The sequence below is a fragment of the Salmo salar genome, unplaced genomic scaffold (assembly GCF_965601325.2).
Source record: "Salmo salar unplaced genomic scaffold, fSalSal1 ptg000117l, whole genome shotgun sequence".
Classification (NCBI taxonomy): Eukaryota; Metazoa; Chordata; class Actinopteri; order Salmoniformes; family Salmonidae; genus Salmo; species Salmo salar.
This window is the reverse complement of record NW_027675317.1, coordinates 1,244,251-1,262,824: the sequence shown is the minus strand read 5'-3', so window position 1 is coordinate 1,262,824 and position 18,574 is coordinate 1,244,251. Positions and strand designations below refer to the sequence as shown.

General features: G+C 42.2%; 1 protein-coding gene and 1 long non-coding RNA gene across 2 annotated transcripts; both read right to left on the bottom strand.

The window, feature by feature from the left end:
* Positions 1-6,515: 6,515 nt before the first annotated feature.
* On the bottom strand, positions 6,516-13,987 carry LOC145866004 (uncharacterized). The gene is made up of 4 exons (XM_082970887.1): positions 13,975-13,987; positions 7,643-8,531; positions 7,130-7,390; positions 6,516-6,531 (listed from the first exon to the last, which is right to left on the bottom strand). The coding sequence occupies exons 1-4, from the start codon at positions 13,985-13,987 to the stop codon at positions 6,516-6,518; spliced, it is 1,179 nt and encodes a 392-aa protein (XP_082827013.1).
* Positions 13,988-15,794: 1,807 nt separating this feature from the next.
* On the bottom strand, positions 15,795-16,698 carry LOC145866037 (uncharacterized). Its single transcript, XR_014383127.1, has 2 exons — positions 16,522-16,698; positions 15,795-16,125 (listed from the first exon to the last, which is right to left on the bottom strand). It is a non-coding gene; the product is annotated as an uncharacterized LOC145866037 (long non-coding RNA).
* Positions 16,699-18,574: the final 1,876 nt, after the last annotated feature.

Here is an 18,574-nt window from a genome sequence, read left to right as displayed (position 1 = left end):
ATCGCAGCTAGCTAGCTGCTACCGAGTGGCCCAGCCCATCTCCCGGCCTGCTCAGTGGACTCTATGATCACTCGGCTACACAGCTGATGCCTCCTGGACTCTTCACTAACACAACTAGAAGCCACTACATCACCGGATTCCTGCCGTAAGCTCTGGACCTTTGCACCGGAGTGGCTATAGTGGCTAACACCCTTGTCCCGAAGCTAGCACCAGTTAGCCTTGAGCCAGGTGCATCTCCCGGCTAGCAAACAAAATTTCTCCAGCTACAATTCCTCTTTTGCCAATTGGCCTGGACCCTTTGTTGACATGGAGCCCCGACGATCCATCACGACTGGTCTGCCGACGTAATTCCGTCCGATGTGCCCTCAACTGGCCTTTGCCAGACGTCGGTGACGCCCTTGTCCCGAAGCTAGCACCAGTTAGCCTCAAGCCAGGCGCGTCTCCCGGCTAGCATAGTAACGACTACCTAACGGCTTCCCTGGTTCATATATTGCTGTTCACTGGACCCTATGATCACTTGGCTACATAGCTGATCCCTGCTGGACTGTTCATTAATCACGGTACTCTGTTTTGTTTATCTGTCGGCCCCAGCCTCGAACTCAGGCCCTGTGTGTAGTTAACTGACCCTCTCTGCCCATTCATCGACACTTTACCTGTTGTTGTTGTCTTAGCTGATTAACTGTTGTCTTACCCGTTGTTGTCTTAGCTAGCTATCCCAATCAACACCTGTGATTGCTTTATGCCTCGCTTTGTCTCTCTAATGTCAATATGCCTTGTATACTGTTGTTTAGGGTAGTTATCATTGTTTTATTTTACTGCGGAGCCCCTAGTCCCACTCAACATGCCTCAGAGAGCTCTTTTGTCCGACCTCCCACACATGCGGTGACCTCACCTAGCATAACTGGTGCCTCCAGAGATGCAACCTCTCTTATCATCACTCAACGCCTAGGTTTACCTCCACTGTACCCGCACCCTACCATACCCCTGTCTGTACATTATGCCTTGAATCTATCCTACCACACCCAGAATTCTGCTCCTTTTATTCTCTGTTCACAACGCATTAGACGACCAGTTCAGATAGCCTTTAGCCGTACCCTCATCCTACTCCTCTGTTCCTCGGGTGATGTAGAGGTTAACCCAGGCCCTGTGTGTCCCCAGGCGCTCTCATTTGTTGACTTCTGTAACCGTAGAAGCCTTGTTTTCATGCATGTTAACATCAGAAGCCTCCTCCCTAAGTTTGTTTTACTCACTGCTTTAGCACACTCCACCAACCTTGATGTCTTTGCCGTGTCTGAATCCTGGCTTTGGAAGGCCACCAAAAATTCTGAAATTTCCATCCCCAGCTACAACATTTTCCGTCAAGATAGAACTGCCAAAGGGGGAGGAGTTGCAATCTACTGCAGAGATGGCCTGCAGAGTTCTATCATACTTTCCAGGTCTATGCCCAAACAGTTCGAGCTTCTAATTAAAAAAATTAGCTCCCAGCTGTACCCAGCTGTACCCTGGACACCATATGTGAATTGATTGCCCCCCATCTATCTTCAGCATTCGTTCTGTTAGGTGACCTAAACTGGCATATCCTTAACACCCCTGGCCATCCTACAATCCAAGCTAGATGCCCTCAATCTCACACAGATAATCAAAGAACCTACCAGGTACAACCCTAAATCCATAAACATGGGCACCCTCATAGATATTATCCTGACGAACTTGCCCTCCAAATACACCTCTGCTGTTTTCAGTCAGGATCTCAGCGATTACTGCCTCATTGGCTGCATCCGTTATGGGTTTGCAGTCAAACGACCACCCCTCATCACTGTCAAACGCTCCCTAAAACACTTCTGCAAGCAGGCCTTCCTAATCAACCTGGCCCTGGTCTCCTGGAAGGATATTGACCTCATCCCGTCAGTAGAGGATGCCTGCTTGTTCTTTAATTATAATTTCCTCACCACCTTAAATAAGCATGCCCCTTTCAAAAAATGTAGAACTAAGAACAGATATAGCCCTTGGTTCACTCCAGACCTGACTGCCACTCGACCAGCACAAAAACATCCTGTGGCGTACTGCACTAACAGCTCCCCACCCCCCGCAGCTACTTCCCCAAGCTTCTCCTTCACCGAAATTCAGATAGCTGATGTTCTGAAAGAGTTGCAAAACTTGGACCCGTACAAATCAGCTGGGCTTGATAATCTGGACCCTCTCTTTCTAAAATTATCCGCCGCCATTGTGGCAACCCCTATTACTAGTCTTTTCAACCTCTCTTTCGTATCGTCCGAGATTCCTAAAGATTGGAACGCTTCCGCGGTCATCCCCCTCTTCAAAGGGGGTGACACTCTAGACCCAAACTGTTACTGACCTATATCCATCCTGCCCTGCCTTTCTAAAGTCTTCGAAAGTCAAGTTAACCTCTTACATCTAGACGTTCCGCTAGCGGAACACCTGCTCTAATATCCAATGATGGGCGTGGCGCGAAATACAAATTCCTCTAAAATCCGAAAACTTCCATTTTTCAAACATATGACTATTTTACACCTTTTTAAAGACAAGACTCTCGTTAATCTAACCACACTGTCCGATTTCAAAAAGGCTTTACAGCGAAAGCAAAACATTAGATTATGTCAGCAGAGTACCCAGCCAGAAATAATCAGACACCCATTTTTCAAGCTAGCATATAATGTCACAAAAACCCAGAAGACAGCTAAATGCAGCACTAACCTTTGATGATCTTCATCAGATGACACACCTAGGACATTATGTTATACAATACATGCATGTTTTGTTCAATCAAGTTCATATTTATATCAAAAAACAGCTTTTTACATTAGCATGTGACGTTCAGAACTAGCAAACTAGCAAACTTCCGGGGAATTTACTAACAATTTACTAAATTACTCACAATAAACGTTCACAAAAAGCATTACAATTATTTTAAGAATTATAGATACAGAACTCCTCTATGCACTCGATATGTCCGATTTTAAAATAGCTTTTTGGTGAAAGCACATTTTGCAATATTCTAAGTACATAGCCCGGCCATCACAGGGCTAGCTATTTAGACACCCGGCAAGTTTAGCCTTCACCAAAATCAGATTTACTATAATAAAAATGGTCTTACCTTTCCTGTTCTTCGTCAGAATGCACTCCCAGGACTTCTACTTCAATAACAAATGTTGGTTTGGTCCCAAATAATCCATCGTTATGTCCAACAGCGGTGTTTTGTTCTTGCGTTCTAGACACTATCCGAATGGTAAATCAGGGTCGTGCGCATGGCGCATTTCGTGACAAAAAAATTCTAAATATTCCATTACCGTACTTCGAAGCATGTCAACCGCTGTTTAAAATCAATTTTTATGCAATTTATCTCATAGAAAAGCGATAATATTCCGACCGGGAATCTGCGTGTCTGTAAACGGAGGGAAAAACAGAAAGGCGGGGGCGGCCAGTGCTCGAGCCTAAGCCCTTTGTCCTCTGATAGACCACTTAGCAAAAGCGCTCGTGTGTTTCAGCCAGGGTTTTGAATTACGTCATTCAGCTTTTTGCCGCCTTCTGAGAGACCATGTGAGCCGTAGGAAGTGTCACGTTAGAGCAGAGATCATTTGTAATGGATAGAGATGGCAAACAAGTTCAAGAAATGGTCAGACAGGGTACTTCCTGTACAGAATCTTCTCACGTTTTGGCCTGCCAAATGAGTTCTGTTATACTCACAGACACCATTCAAACAGTTTTAGAAACTTTGGAGTGTTTTCTATCCAAAGCTAATAATTATACGCATATTCTAGTTTCTGGGCAGGACTAATAATCAGATTAAATCGGGTACGTTTTTTATCCAGCCGTGAAAATACTGCCCCCTAGCCATAAGAGGTTAACAAACAGATCACTGACCATTTTGAATCCCATCGTACCTTCTCCGCTGTGCAATCCAGTTTCCGAGCTAGTCACAGGTGCACCTCAGCCACGCTCAAGGTACTAAATGATATCATAACCGCCATCGATAAAAGACAGTACTGTGCAGCCGTCTTCATCAACCTGGCCAAGGCTTTCGACTCTGTCAATCACCGTATTCTTATCGGCAGACTCAATAGCCTTGGTTTCTCAAATGACTGACTCCCCTGGTTCACCAGCTACTTCTCAGACAGAGTTCAGTGTGTCAAATCGGAGGGCCTGTTGTCCGGACCTCTGGCAGTCTCTATGGGAGTACCACAGGGTTCAATTCTCGGACCGACTCTTTTCTCTGTATATACCAATGATGTTGCTCTTGCTGCGGGTGATTCTTTGATCAACCTCTACGCAGAAGACACCATTCTGTTTACATCTGGCCCATTCTGTTTACACTGTGTTTGCAAACCTCCAAACGAGCTTCAATGCCATACAACACTCCTTCCATGGCCTCCAACTGCTCTTAAACGCTAGTAGAACTAAATGTATGCTCTTCAACCGATCGCTGCCTGCACCCGCCCATCCAGCATCACTACTCTGGACGTTTCTGACTTAGAATATGTGGACAACTATAAATACCTAGGTGTCTTGCTAGACTGTAAACTCTCCTTCCAGGCTAATATTAAGCATTTCCAATCCAAAATGTAATCTAGAATCGGCTTCCTATTTCGCAACAAAGCCTCTTTCACTCACGCTGCCAAACATACCCTCGTAAAACTGACTATCCTACCGATCCTTGACTTTGGCGATGTCATTTTCAAAATAGCCTCCAACACTCTACTCAGCAAACTGGATGCAGTCTATCACAGTGCCATCCGTTTTGTCACCAAAGCCCCATATACCACCCACCACTGGGACCTGTATGCTCTCGTCGGCTGGCCCTCGCTACATATTCGTCGCCAAACCCACTGGCTCCAGGTCATCTATAAGTCTTTGCTAGGCCGCCTTAACTCAGCTCACTGGTCACCATAGCAACACCCACCCATAGCACGCGCTCCAGCAGGTATATCTCACTGGTCATCCCCAAAGCCAACACCTACTTTGGACACATTTCTTTCCAGTTCTCTGCTGCCAATCACTGGAACGAATTGCAAAAATGTCTGAAGTTGGAGACTTATATCTCCCTCACTAACTTTAAGCATCAGCTATCTGAGCAGCTTACCGATCGCTGCAGCTGTACACAGCCCATCTGTAAATAGCCCATCCAACTGCCTACCTCATCCCCATGTTTTTATTTACTTTCTCTGCTCTTTTCCACCCCAGTATTTCTACTTGCACATCATCATCTGCACATCCATCACTTCAGTGTTAAATTGTAATTACTTCGCTACTATGGCCTATTTATTGCTTTTCCTCCGTACTCCAGATTTTTCTATTGTGTTATTGACTGTTCGTTTGTTTATCCCATGTGTAACTCTGTTGTGTTTTTGTCGCACTGCTTTGCTTTATCTTGGCCAGGTCGCAGTTGGAAATGAGAACTTGTTCTCGACTGGCCTACCTGGTTAAATAAAGGTGAAATAAAAAATAAAATCTTAACTTTATTGACAACACCCAAATGGATACTGTCATTAACACGGTTCTTCAATAATTACACACAATTCATAATACTGTAGCAAATATTATATTAAACAGGACATTCAAATGAGCCTTACAATTATAATCCAAAGTAGTGTGAAATGAACTCATCATCAACCTGGTAATGGAGGTTACTCCCCTGAATTTCCCCCATTCACATTCAGAATACATCGTGAAAAACTAAAATCTTTGCTCACCATTTTTGCTCCTGGCAGATATACTACATCCATAACTATCGGTTTCTTCATTAGCAGGGAGGAGTTTCTGCAATCAAATTGCCCTCGTGCTGCAATTTTAGCAAACACAGAAAGGGGCCTATATTGGAGACCAATTAGTCGTCTGGCACACTGCTTAGAGTTTCAACAACATGAATAACTTATTTCTAGCCTACAATCATCGATGTCACTACTAATGTGAAAAGAAGACAAAATATGACTATTCCTACTCATTTTAAGACAATTGTCAAATAATTTTAACATTCATTACAGACGTCAATTGTTGTACAACATCATGGCTCCACTGTTGGCATCACCTTTTACAGTGGATTACCGCTGTTGTGGGCCTTTAATCATCTGTCTGACTTTGTTGTTCACACAGGAGAGATACGGGACTATCGTGGATCCTCTGGGGAGCCTCAACAACATCATGATGCTGACAAGGCAGAGAAGAGTCTCTCCACATTAGAACACCTCAATAAACACCTGCAGACATCCACAGGGAAGATAACTCACTGCTGCTGTGGGAAGAGATTCACCTCATCAGGCATTAAAATTCATCAGAGAATCCACACAGGAGAGAAATCTTATAGCTGTGATCAATGTGGGAAGAGTTTTACTCAGTCAATCAGCCTGATATCACACCAGAGAACACACACAGGAGAGAAACCTTTTATCTGTGATCAATGTGGGAAGAGTTTTATTACATCTGGCTCAATGACTTTAAACCAGAGAACACACACAGGAGATAAATCTTATAGCTGTGATCAATGTGGGAAGAGTTATGTTTCATCTAGAGGTCTGACTGTACACCAGAGAACACACACAGGAGATAAACCTTATAGCTGTGGTCAATGTGGGAAGAGTTTTGGTCAATCTAGCTATCTGCCAGTGCACCAGAGAACACACACAGGAGATAAACCTTATTGCTGTGGTCAATGTGGGAAGAGTTTTGGTCAATCTAGCTATCTGCCAGTGCACCAGAGAACACACACAGGAGAGAAACCTTATAGCTGTGGTCAATGTGGGAAGAGTTTTACTACATCATTTACTACATACAGAAAATACATGAATGAATTGATGGAGTTGTTTCATGATATCAATGAATTACACCAACTCTTTTTGTGTTAGTCACTTTTTGTTAAATCTCATAAATAGTAACTCTTCCAATTCAGAGCCTGGATTCTCCCCCTGAGGCTAATATCCATATCATGTTGAAATCAATAGAACAGGGGACAAACGTTTAGGGTTCTACATTGTGACATCATTAAAATACTCCTTCTACAATGTTAAAACATTCTACATTGTGACATTAATTCATTGATATCATGAAACAACTCCTTCATGTATGTATTTTCTGATGTTTGATCAGAGGTCTTTTATCTGTGAATCTCTTGTCACACTGATCACAGCTATAAGATTTCTCTCCTGTGTGTGTTCTCTGGTGTTGAGTCAGAGTGCTAGATGTAGTAAAACTCTTCCCACAATGACCACAGCTATAAGGTTTCTCTCCTGTGTGTGTTCTCTGGTGTTGAGTCAGAGTGCTAGATGTAGTAAAACTCTTCCCACATTGACCACAGCTATAAGGTTTCTCTCCTGTGTGTGTTCTCTGGTGTAAAGTCAGATATCTAGATGTAGTAAAACTCTTCCCACATTGACCACAGCTATAAAGTTTCTCTCCTGTGTGTGTTCTCTGGTGTTGAGTCAGAGTGCTAGATGTAGTAAAACTCTTCCCACATTGACCACAGCTATAAGATTTCTATCCTGTGTGTGTTCTCTGGTGTAAAGTCAGATATCTAGATGTAGTAAAACTCTTCCCACATTGACCACAGCTATAAGGTTTCTCTCCTGTGTGTGTTCTCTGGTGTAGAGTCAGAGAGCCAGATCGACCAAAACTCTTCCCACATTGATCACACCTATAAGGTTTCTCTCCTGTGTGTATTCTCTGGTGTAGAGTCAGAGAACCAGATTGACTAAAACGCTTCCCACATTGATCACAGCTATAAGATTTCTCTCCTGTGTGTATTCTCTGGTGTAGAGTCAGACTGCGAGATGCAGCAAAACTCTTCCCACATTGATCACAGCTATAAGGCTTCTCTCCTGTGTGTATTCTCTGGTGTAGAGTCAGACTGCGAGATGCAGCAAAACTCTTCCCACATTGACCACAGCTATAAGGTTTCTCTCCTGTGTGTATTCTCTGGTGTGATACCAGATGGCCAGATTGACCAAAACACTTCCCACATTGATCACAGCTGTATGGTTTCTCTCCTGTGTGTATTCTCTGGTGTAGAGTCAGAGTGCCAAATGTAGTAAAACTCTTCCCACATTGATCACAGCTATAAGGTTTCTCTCCTGTGTGTATTCTCTGGTGTAGAGTCAGAGAGTCAGATCGACCAAAACTCTTCCCACATTGATCACACCTATAAGGTTTCTCTCCTGTGTGTATTCTCTGGTGTAGAGTCAGAGTGCCAAATGTAGTAAAACACTTCCCACATTGATCACAGCTATAAGGTTTCTCTCCTGTGTGTATTCTCTGGTGTAGAGTCAGAGAGTCAGATCGACCAAAACTCTTCCCACATTGACCACAGCTATAAGGTCTCTCTCCTGTGTGTGTTCTCTGATGAATTTTAATGCCTGATGAGGTGAATCTCTTCCCACAGTCAGAGCAGCAGTGAGTTCTCTTCCCTGTGGATGTCTGCAGGTGTTTCTTGAGGTGTTCTGATCTGGAGAGACTCTTCTCTGCCTCTTCAGCATCATGAGGTTGTTGAGGCTCCCCAGAGGATCCACAATAGTCCCGTATCTCTCCTGTGTGAACAACAAAGTCAGACAGATGGTTAAAGGCCCACAACAGCAGAAATCCACTGTAAAAGGTGATGCCAACAGCGGAGCCATGATGTTGGACAACAATTGACGTCTGTAATGAATGTTAAAATTATTTGATATTTGCCTTAAAATGAGCAAGAATAGTCATATTTTGTCTTGTTTTCACATTCGTAGTAACATCAATGATTGTAGGCTAGAAATAAGTTATTCATGTTGTTGAAACTCTAAGCAGTGTGCCAGACGACTTTTGGTCTCCAATATAGGCCCCTTTCTGTGTTTGCTAAAATTGCGGCACGAGGGCAATTTGATTGCAGAAACTCCTCCCTGCTAATGAGGAAACCACTAGTTATGGATGTACTATATCTGCCTGGAGCAAAAATGGTGAGCAAAGATTTTAGTTTTTCACAATGTATTCTGAATGTGAATGGGGGAAACTCAGGGGAGTAACCTCCATTTCCAGGTTGCTTATGAATGCATTTCACACTACCTTGGATTAAAATTGTAAGGATATTTGAATGTCCTGTTTAATATAATGCTTGCTAAAGCATTAAGAATTATGTGTAATTATTGAAGAACCGCGTTAATGACAGTATCCATTTGGGTGTTGTCAATAAAGTTAAGATTTTATTTATTTATTTAACCAGGTAGGCCAGTTGAGAACAAGTTCTCATTTACAACTGTGACCTGGCCAAGATAAAGCAAAGCAGTGCGACAAAAAAACAACAGAGTTACACGTTGGATAAACAAACGTACAGTCAATAACACAATAGAAAAATCTACATACAATGTGTGCAAATGGAGTACGGAGGCAAGGCAATAAATAGACCATAGTAGTGAAGTAATTACAATTTAGCAAATTAACACTGGAGAGATAGATGTGCAGATGATGATGTGCAAGTAGAAATACTGGTGTGCAAAAGAGCAGAAAAAGTAAATAAAAACATGGGGATGAGGTAGGCAGTTGGATGGGCTATTTACAGATGGGCTGTGTACAGCTGCAGCGATCGGTAAGCTGCTCAGATAGCTGATGCTTGAAGTTAGTGAGGGGGATATAAGTCTCCAACTTCAGCGATTTTTGCAATTCGTTCCAGTCACTGGCAGCAGAGAACTGGAAGGAAATGCAGCCAAAGTAGGTGTTGGCTTTGGGGATGACCAGTGAGATATACCTCCTGGAGCGCATGCTATGGGTGGGTGTTGCTATGGTGACCAGTGAGCTGAGTGAAGTCGGCCTAGCAAAGACTTATAGATGACCTGGAGCCAGTGGGTTTGGTGACGAATATGTATACCAGGTCGATTAGAAAGGCCTGCTCGCAGAAGTGTTCTAGGGAGCATTTGACAGTGATGAGGGGTGGCCGTTTGACCGCAAACCCATAACGGATGCAAGCGATGAGGCAGTAATCGCTGAGATCCTGATTGAAAACAGCAGAGGTGTATTTGGAGGGCAAGTTGGTCAGGATAATATCTATGAGGGTACCCATGTTTACAGATTTAGGGGTTGTACCTGGTGGGTTCCTTGATAATTTGTGTGAGATTGAGGGCATCTAGCTTGAATTGTAGGACGGCCGGGGTGTTAACCTCACTAGGGTAGGGGGCACTATTTTCACCTCTGGATGAAAAGCGTGCCAAAGTAAACTTGGTAGATTTGGATAGAAAACACTCTAAAGTTTCCAAAACTGTTAAAATAATGTCTGTGAGTATAACAGAACTGATATGACAGGCGAAAACCTGAGAAAAATACATCCAGGAAGTGGGATTTGTTGTTGTTGTAGTTTTCCATTGACTGCCTATACAGATTCCATTGACTTAGGTCTCAAATTGCACTTCCTATGGCTTCCACTAGATGTCAACAGTCTTTAGAAATAGTTTCAGGCTTGCATCCTGAAAAATGAGAGTGTAAGACCACTCTGAATGAGTGGACCATTCAGTATCTCAGAGATTTTTCATGCGCGAGACCGAGAGCGCACCTTTCTTGTTTACCTTTTATATTGACGACGTTATTGTCCGGTTGAAATGTTATATATTATTTAGGCTAAAAACAACCTGAGGATTGATTATAAACATCGTTTGACATGTTTCTACGAACTTTACTGATACTTTTCGGATTTTTCGTCTGGCTGTTGTGATTGCCTTTGAGCCTGTGGATTACTGAACAAAACGCATGAACAAAACGGAGGTTTTTGGATATAAAGAGAGACTTTATCGAACAAAACAAACATTTATTGAGTAAATGGGAGTCTTGTGAGTTGCAACGATATGAAGATCATCAAAAGTAAGTGATTCATTTTATCGCTATTTCTGACTTGTGTAACTCCTCTACTTGGCTGGTAACTGTTTGTAATGATTTGTCTGCTGGGCGCTGTTCTCAGATAATCGCATGGTATGCTTTCACGGTAAAGCCTTTTTGAAAATCTGACACCGTGGTTTGATTAACAAGAAGTGAATCTTTAAACCGATGTATAACACTTGTATGTTTTATGAATTCTTATAATGAGTATTTCTGTTTTTGAATTTGGTGCTCTGCAATTTCACTGGATGTTGGCCATGTGGGACGGTAGCGTCCCACACCCCCTAGAGAGGTTAAGCATATCCCAGTTTAGGTCACCTAACAGAACAAACTCTGAAGATAGATGGGGGCCAATCAATTCACATATGGTGTCCAGGGCACAGCTGGGGGCTGAGGGGGGTCTGTAACAGGCGGCAACAGTGAGAGACTTATTTCTGGAGAGATTCATTTTTTTAATTAAAAGCTCGAACTGTTTGGGCTTAGACCTGGAAAGTATGATAGAACTTTGCAGGCCATCTCTGCAGTAGATTGCAACTCCTCCCCCTTTGGCAGTTCTATCTTGACGGAAAATGTTGTAGTTGGGGATGGAAATTTTTGGTGACCTTCCAAAGCCAGGATTCAGACACGGCAAGGACATCAAGGTTGGCGGAGTGTGCTAAAGCAGTGAGTAAAACAAACTTAGGGAGGAGGCTTCTGATGTTAACATGCATGAAACCAAGGCTTTTACGGTTACAGAAGTCAACAAATGAGAGCGCCTGGGGACACACAGGGCCTGGGATAACCTCTACATCACCAGAGGAGTAGGGTGAGGGTACGGCAAAAGGCTTTCAGAACTGGTCGGCTCCCTCTAGTCAGGTTATAGTGATGACTGGCTCCCTCTAGTCAGGTTATAGTGATGACTGGCTCCCTCCCTCTAGTCAGGTTATAGTGATGACTGGCTCCCTCCAGTCAGGTTATAGTGATGACTGGCTCCCTCCAGTCAGGTTATAGTGATGACTGGCTCCCTCCCTCTAGTCAGGTTATAGTGATGACTGGCTCCCTCCAGTCAGGTTATAGTGATGACTGGCTCCCTCCAGTCAGGTTATAGTGATTTTGGGGCTCCCGAGTGGCGCAGCGGACACTGCATCTCAGTGCTTGAGGCTTCACTACAGACACCCTGGTTCAAATCCAGGCTGTATCACAACCGGCCGTGATTGGGAGTTCCATAGGGCGGCGCACAATTGGCCCAGCGTTGTCCGGGGTAGGCAGTCATTGTAAATAAGAATTTGTTCTTAACTGACTTGTCTAGTTAAATAAAGGTTACATTTAAATACATTTAAAAAATAGAGTTTCATGACAAACCATTTTTTACAAATCCGGCAAGGCACCAATTTTGAGAAGGGTTTAAAACAAAGGTTTCAAACCAATTCATGAATGTAATTGAATCTAGGTATGTCTTGCCTTTAATGTAATGGCATGAAAAACAATTGTCTGAATATTATACAATGACTTATCAACAGCTCTAATAATTTGCCTCCACAGGAAATCTACACTGGCAGTTATAGAATATACTATATATCCTAGAAACCTGGTTAAACTATCATTATGACATCATGGATGAATTCTAGAATATACTATATATCCTAGAAACCTGGTTAAACTATCATTATGACATCATGGATGAATTCTAGAATATACTATATAGCCTAGAAACCTGGTTAAACTATCATTATGACATCATGGATGAATTCTAGAATATACTATATATCCTAGAAACCTGGTTAAACTATAATTATGACATCCTGGATAAATAAATTTGAGTGGTTACACTCCTCCTTCCCCCATCCCTCAGCTGTTTACCAAACCAAGCCTCTGGGCAGCCATTTTGTTACTGTTGAAAAAACCCACACAACCCAGCAATCTGCCGTTCATACAACAACAAAACTGTAATTCCACCACTGTTGGTTATAAGATGATTATGGGGTTGGAGAAATGTAACTACTTTCAAATTCATAGACAGACCTATGGATGCAAGGACTGACCATCCATGATATCAACATTATAGTTTTAACTATGTTGAGGCTATACAGTGTTGGTTTACATTTCTAAACATTGGAGTAAAAAAAAGCTTATTTGGGGTTCTGATGGGGTACAACAGTTGAACTAAGCTCATGAGGCATGTGTTATATTCTTCAAGAATCAATGGTTATACATAAATAATTTTAAACGTCTAAATATGGATGTAGCTGTTGAATATTTCCGCTTTAACACCACACATCAGTTCAACAACTGCAGAGTTTGTGCCTCTGTATTGAAGACAGTACTTACTAGTGTTAATCAGGGAACGGTTTCTCAAAACCATCTTATGGCTAAGTTCACCGTTAGAACCATTGGACGTCTTAAGATGCGTTTGGGAAACCGGGCCCAGATGTCCAGTTTCCTCCTTTATCGATGTAACAGTCATCTCCCCCTCTTCCTCTTTCACTCCATAAACTGCATCCTCCTCTTCTTTTACTGTAACATCCTCCTCCTCTTTCACTCTGAACGCGTATTTTTCTTCTTTCACAGTAACGGCCTCACCCTCTACTTCTTGTTTTACTGTGATGTCCTCATCTTCTTTAGCAGCAGGAGAGTAGCTCAGTGACCGCATGGTCGGAGATGTTAGCTAGCTAGGCTAATGCTAACTTAACCAGCCCGCTAGCTGAATAATAACAACAACACCGTAAATATGAAATTAAATCGGATAACTAACTAGACGACAGAAGTGGGTTTAAAACACAGTGGCTAATATACACTAAAGCGTCTAATGAGCTTTATTGGTTCGGCTATTTTGTCTAGCGAGCTACCGAGGTGGCTGATTATCTGTTGCTACTGTTGAAAGAAGCGTTCCGTCCACTACATTATACGTCACACCAACAGCATTACCTTAAATTCCCACACCGCCATCTGCTGACTGGAGTGGGTAACGCAGTTGAGTAAAATGTTTATTTAATTTTCAGACAAAAGTTAAAGGGTAGGAATCCGGGACGTCGATAGGCCTAAATATTCATTAGCCTAAATATTCATTAGGGACATCGCTGGTACTAAAATATTAATTAGCCCCCCTTAAATAAATCAATATCAGTCAATATATTTTTTCTGTGATTTATTTTTTTCGTCAACCGTTCCATCGCATCTTAAACTTTTTAAGGGGCCGCACTAGGACCGGGGGAGGCTGCTGCTGCACTAGTGACTGTTAGACTTTCTTCAGTAAAGATGGTGGACAGAAACACTAGGAGAGAGGGGTACCCCTACACAGAACTGAACTGGATCAAAGATGGCGGACAGAAATACTAGGAGAGAGGGGTACCCCTACACAGAACTGAACTGGATCAAAGATGGCGGACAGAAATACTAGGAGAGAGGGGTACCCCTACACAGAACTGAACTGGATCAAAGATGGCGGACAGAAATACTAGGAGAGAGGGGTACCCCTACACAGAACTGAACTGGATCAAAGATGGCGGACAGAAATACTAGGAGAGAGGGGTACCCCTACACAGAACTGAACTGGATCAAAGATGGCGGACAGAAATACTAGGAGAGAGGGGTACCCCTACACAGAACTGAACTGGGTCAAAGATGGCAGACAGAAATACTAGGATGGAAGCAAATGTAAGGGATTATAACGTCATAACGAATCATGCAGAAACATGTACAGTTGACAGAAATGTTAGTTAATGTAGAGACAAACGATTATGCTTTTTTTTTATCATAAAGTTCATTTACGAAAATCGCGATTTAGCAAGCTAGCTGACTAGCTAACATTAGCCAACTAGCTGACTAGCTAACATTAGCCAGCTTGCTGACTAGCTAACATTAGCTAACATTAGCCAGCTAGCTGACTAGCTAACATTAGCCAGCTAGCTGACTAGCTAACATTAACCAGCTAGCTGACTAGCTAACAATAGCTAGCTAGCTAACATTAGCCAGCTAGCTGACTAGCTAACTTTAGCCAGCTAGCTGACTAGCTAACATTAGCCAGCTAGCTGACTAGCTAACATTAGCCAGCTAGCTGGCTAGCTTTATGGGTGTTGTGACATGAGTATGAAATTGTCATTCTGGTTGATTTAGGGACTCCTGAAACAACCAGCAAACCAGGCTGTCGTTTTGTGAAACAGTGGATGTATATAATCTAGCTAGCTGAAGAATTTACTGAAAATTGAATGTACAATTGTGTTAACTTGCCTTGCTGATATTTGCCATGCAGATAGATGAAATAACGTAGCTAGCTATGTTCTTGCTTATTGTGCAGTGGATGATTAAAATACCTGTATGCCTATGGATGTGTAGCTAGCTATCTAGCCGATCTGTGTATGGACCCAAACGTTTGGTATACATATTAGTTCAGAACCTATGAACCTCAGCTATCATAGCCAGTTGTATCAACTTCAAAACAGCCTGAATGACATTAATGAAGCCTATGGATTGAGTAGAATATAATATCATGTTGTACCAAGGATGCAAGTCGTATATACTTGTAGTTATTACCATGCATGAGATCCCCACATTGTAGCCTGTACATTTAACATATTCACTGATGATGTACTCTACCTTGGCAAATAAAGGTGCAGTTTAGGTATGAATGTCTTTGAGATTATTTTTCAGTCATATCCAATACCAGGAGTATCAAATTCCAGTCTTTGAATGACGCTGTGTCTGCATGTATGTATTACAATTATACACTTCAACAGTGTTTACCAATCTTGGTCCTGGGACATCAATGGTTACACTTTGTAACTAATAGACTAGAAACAGGATTTAACTAGTTAATTCATATATACAGAAATATAATGTTAAAAAACAGAACACTACACTTCCTATGCATCATGTAAATACTCTAACACTGGTTCATCTCAACATCTAATGCTCTTCATCTGCATTGATCTGATAAACACAGGATAGGTGGAGTATTTCATCACATTACACTTCATTTCAACCAGTAGAGAATGTGAAATGCTTTATTGAAAAGCTCATTATCCAAGTGTTATAAATACAAGTTTAATCTGTACTTCAATGCACATCTGTTGTGCATTATAAAAACAGAGGAAGAAAGAGGAGGTGGTGAGAGAGGTGTAAAAGACAGAAAGGGAAAGAGGTAAGCACATAGGAGCAGGGAAGGCAGCACATGATTAATGAATCACAGTGCTACATAAATATTCTCTCAGTTCATCACAATTACATAGTGTCTCTCGTCGGCCCAAAGGTTCTTAAAAGCAGGTGAGGTGGTGATGATGGGACTGGGGGTTGGCATCCTCTCACATCAAAACATACCTGCAGACGAGAGACAGATGGAGAGAGAGAGCATGTTTAAACCTTGTGTTTTTATTTTTTATTCTAACATTGTTAGTCATCAATCAGGAGGTGAAATGTAAAACTGACCTTGGATCATTAACTCTGGGACTACTGCATCTCTATCTGTATTTCAATGTAAAGCATCTCTTTAATAATACTTCCTGTATAATATAAACTGACCTGGGATCATTAACTCTGGGACTACTGCATCTCTGTCTGTATTTCAATGTAAAGCATCTCTTTAATAATACTTCCTGTATAATATAAACTGACCTGGGATCATTCACTCTGGGACTACTGCATCTCTGTCTGTATTTCAATGTAAAGCATCTCTTTAATAATACTTCCTGTTGACCTGACCAAGTGACCTCTCACCTCTGATCATGCTGTGCCCTCTATGTAGCCAGTTCAGATGCAGGAGGGGTTCGTCGACACAGCTGATATAACCTAGAGGATTTAGGGAGAAGAGGAGAGAGGGATGAAGTGAAGGAGAGAGACTGTTATTGAGAAAATAAGGTAGTTAAAGCGACAGTGTTCAACAGGAATCTGTGTGTGGCCTCACCTGGTGTCCACACCACACTAAGTGGCTGCAGAGTACTTTATGCTGAAAAACATGAATGGACACATGAGGACAAACAATATAGCGTAGTTATAGAAATAATGAAGTGTCTTACTATTCTCCATGGTTGGCCCTCTTGCCTATTCTTTGAAGGTGGAAGGAGCCACAGTTATACACCTGAGCCTGTTTACTGCACAACACAATCCATCAATCAGATTGATTCATGAGTGTGTAGGTGTGGGTTATAGGGTGTCTAATTGTTCTACATTTTTTCAATATGGGTGATTTAAAATAGCCTGTTTTGTTTTTGCACAGACATCACACCCTTACCTAAACAGCACCCTCACCTGAGAAGTAGAAATCAAAGGGAGAGAAACTGTGAATTGAATAACTGCAGTTGACATAGCTAAGTAAATGGAAGAATACTCTTATTGCAATGTGAATGGCTCTTAAAAGAGCTTTTGGTTGTGCATAGTGACGTCTATGGTGTTGTCAGGGAACAGCACCCTCTTTGAAGAAGTAGGAGGTGAAGATCTCCTGCACACGGATTGCCTCTCTTGCTGCGTTGTTGGACCCCATCCTTGAAACATCCTGCAGAGCAGCAGACTCCTCCTCTGGCACACGGTGGCGAGCTGCAGATCCCCTCCTTGTCCTCGTGTCCATCCTCATGAAGTTACGCAGGACACAGGTAGCCTTCACACACCTGAATTCCTCCAGGAGGCAGTCCCAGATGACCCTGGTCACCCAACCTTGCAGTGCCCTACACGGTAACTGTAGGCAATCGTTTTGAAGGAATCTCCAGTTACAAGGTATCTGTAGGAATATGGAAGACAATGTAATTTCTAGACTGTTACATCACCAGGTCATTGTGGATTACTGAAGTATAATATCCCTGATAACAAATCATGATAACATTGGATTGATAGATGCATGGGCACACATATGTACATGTGTAGCATGTGACAATAACAGGATCATATCAAGGATGGCATCACAAATGAATACATAAATATCACTTGAAGCTTGATGATGAGTTGATCATTTGAATCAGCTGTGCAGTGTGAAGGCAAAAACAAAAATGTGCCCCCCTTTGAGTCCCCAGGACTGAGAACCACTGCTCTTCATTGGGACCTCTTCATATGTAGACTGGCTTTCATAGAGCTCTTTATCTGAGGACAGAAAACCTCACAAGAAACAGACTTCATTATAGTCAAATTACACCACACTGAATATTATGTTACTATTATCTCCGTCCTCACTTCTAGGGACAGGAACTACACAAAAGTACCTGCCCTATCCAGAATAGCCTCCTCTCTCACTGACAGCTGGGGCTGCTATCCTTTCACCCTCCTCCATGGCTGTTAGCTAGCTACCTACAAATGCATGTGGAGTTTGTTTTTTACAGTGATAAATAGATAGCTAGCTAATATGAAGTTAGGTAGCTGGTGATATTTAATTATATCTATACAGAATGTGATATTTAATTATATCTAGCTATCTATCTATACAGTATGTGTAGTTGTCTAGATAGATAGCTAGCTCATTTAGCAGCTCATCTGAGTTAGCCTGCACTGTAGCTAGTTAGCTAATAATACATTGTTGTTTTTTTTACATTTTCATAATCTATTTACTTACTTACTTGAATAGGTTCTCCCAGCCATGTGGACAATTGGAAACAGGGCAGCAAAGTTTGTTTGTCATCAGATAGTTTTAGAGGATATTACTATTGAACTACAGAAAAACAACTGTCTTTTGTGGCTCTCTCCAGGTAACCAGGACAATAAATCAGAGGAGTGACTGGGGGAGAGGTCTCCACACTCACACAATCCCCCACAGGTCTACTGTGAAACCTCACACCTTCACAATAGT

Bases quoted from the DNA above. Each gene is read 5' to 3' on its own strand.
- LOC145866004 (XM_082970887.1), bottom strand. The intron at 7,391-7,642 runs GTGTGATCAATG...GAAACTTTATAG, and splicing joins ACAGGAGAGAAACCTTATAG to CTGTGGTCAATGTGGGAAGA.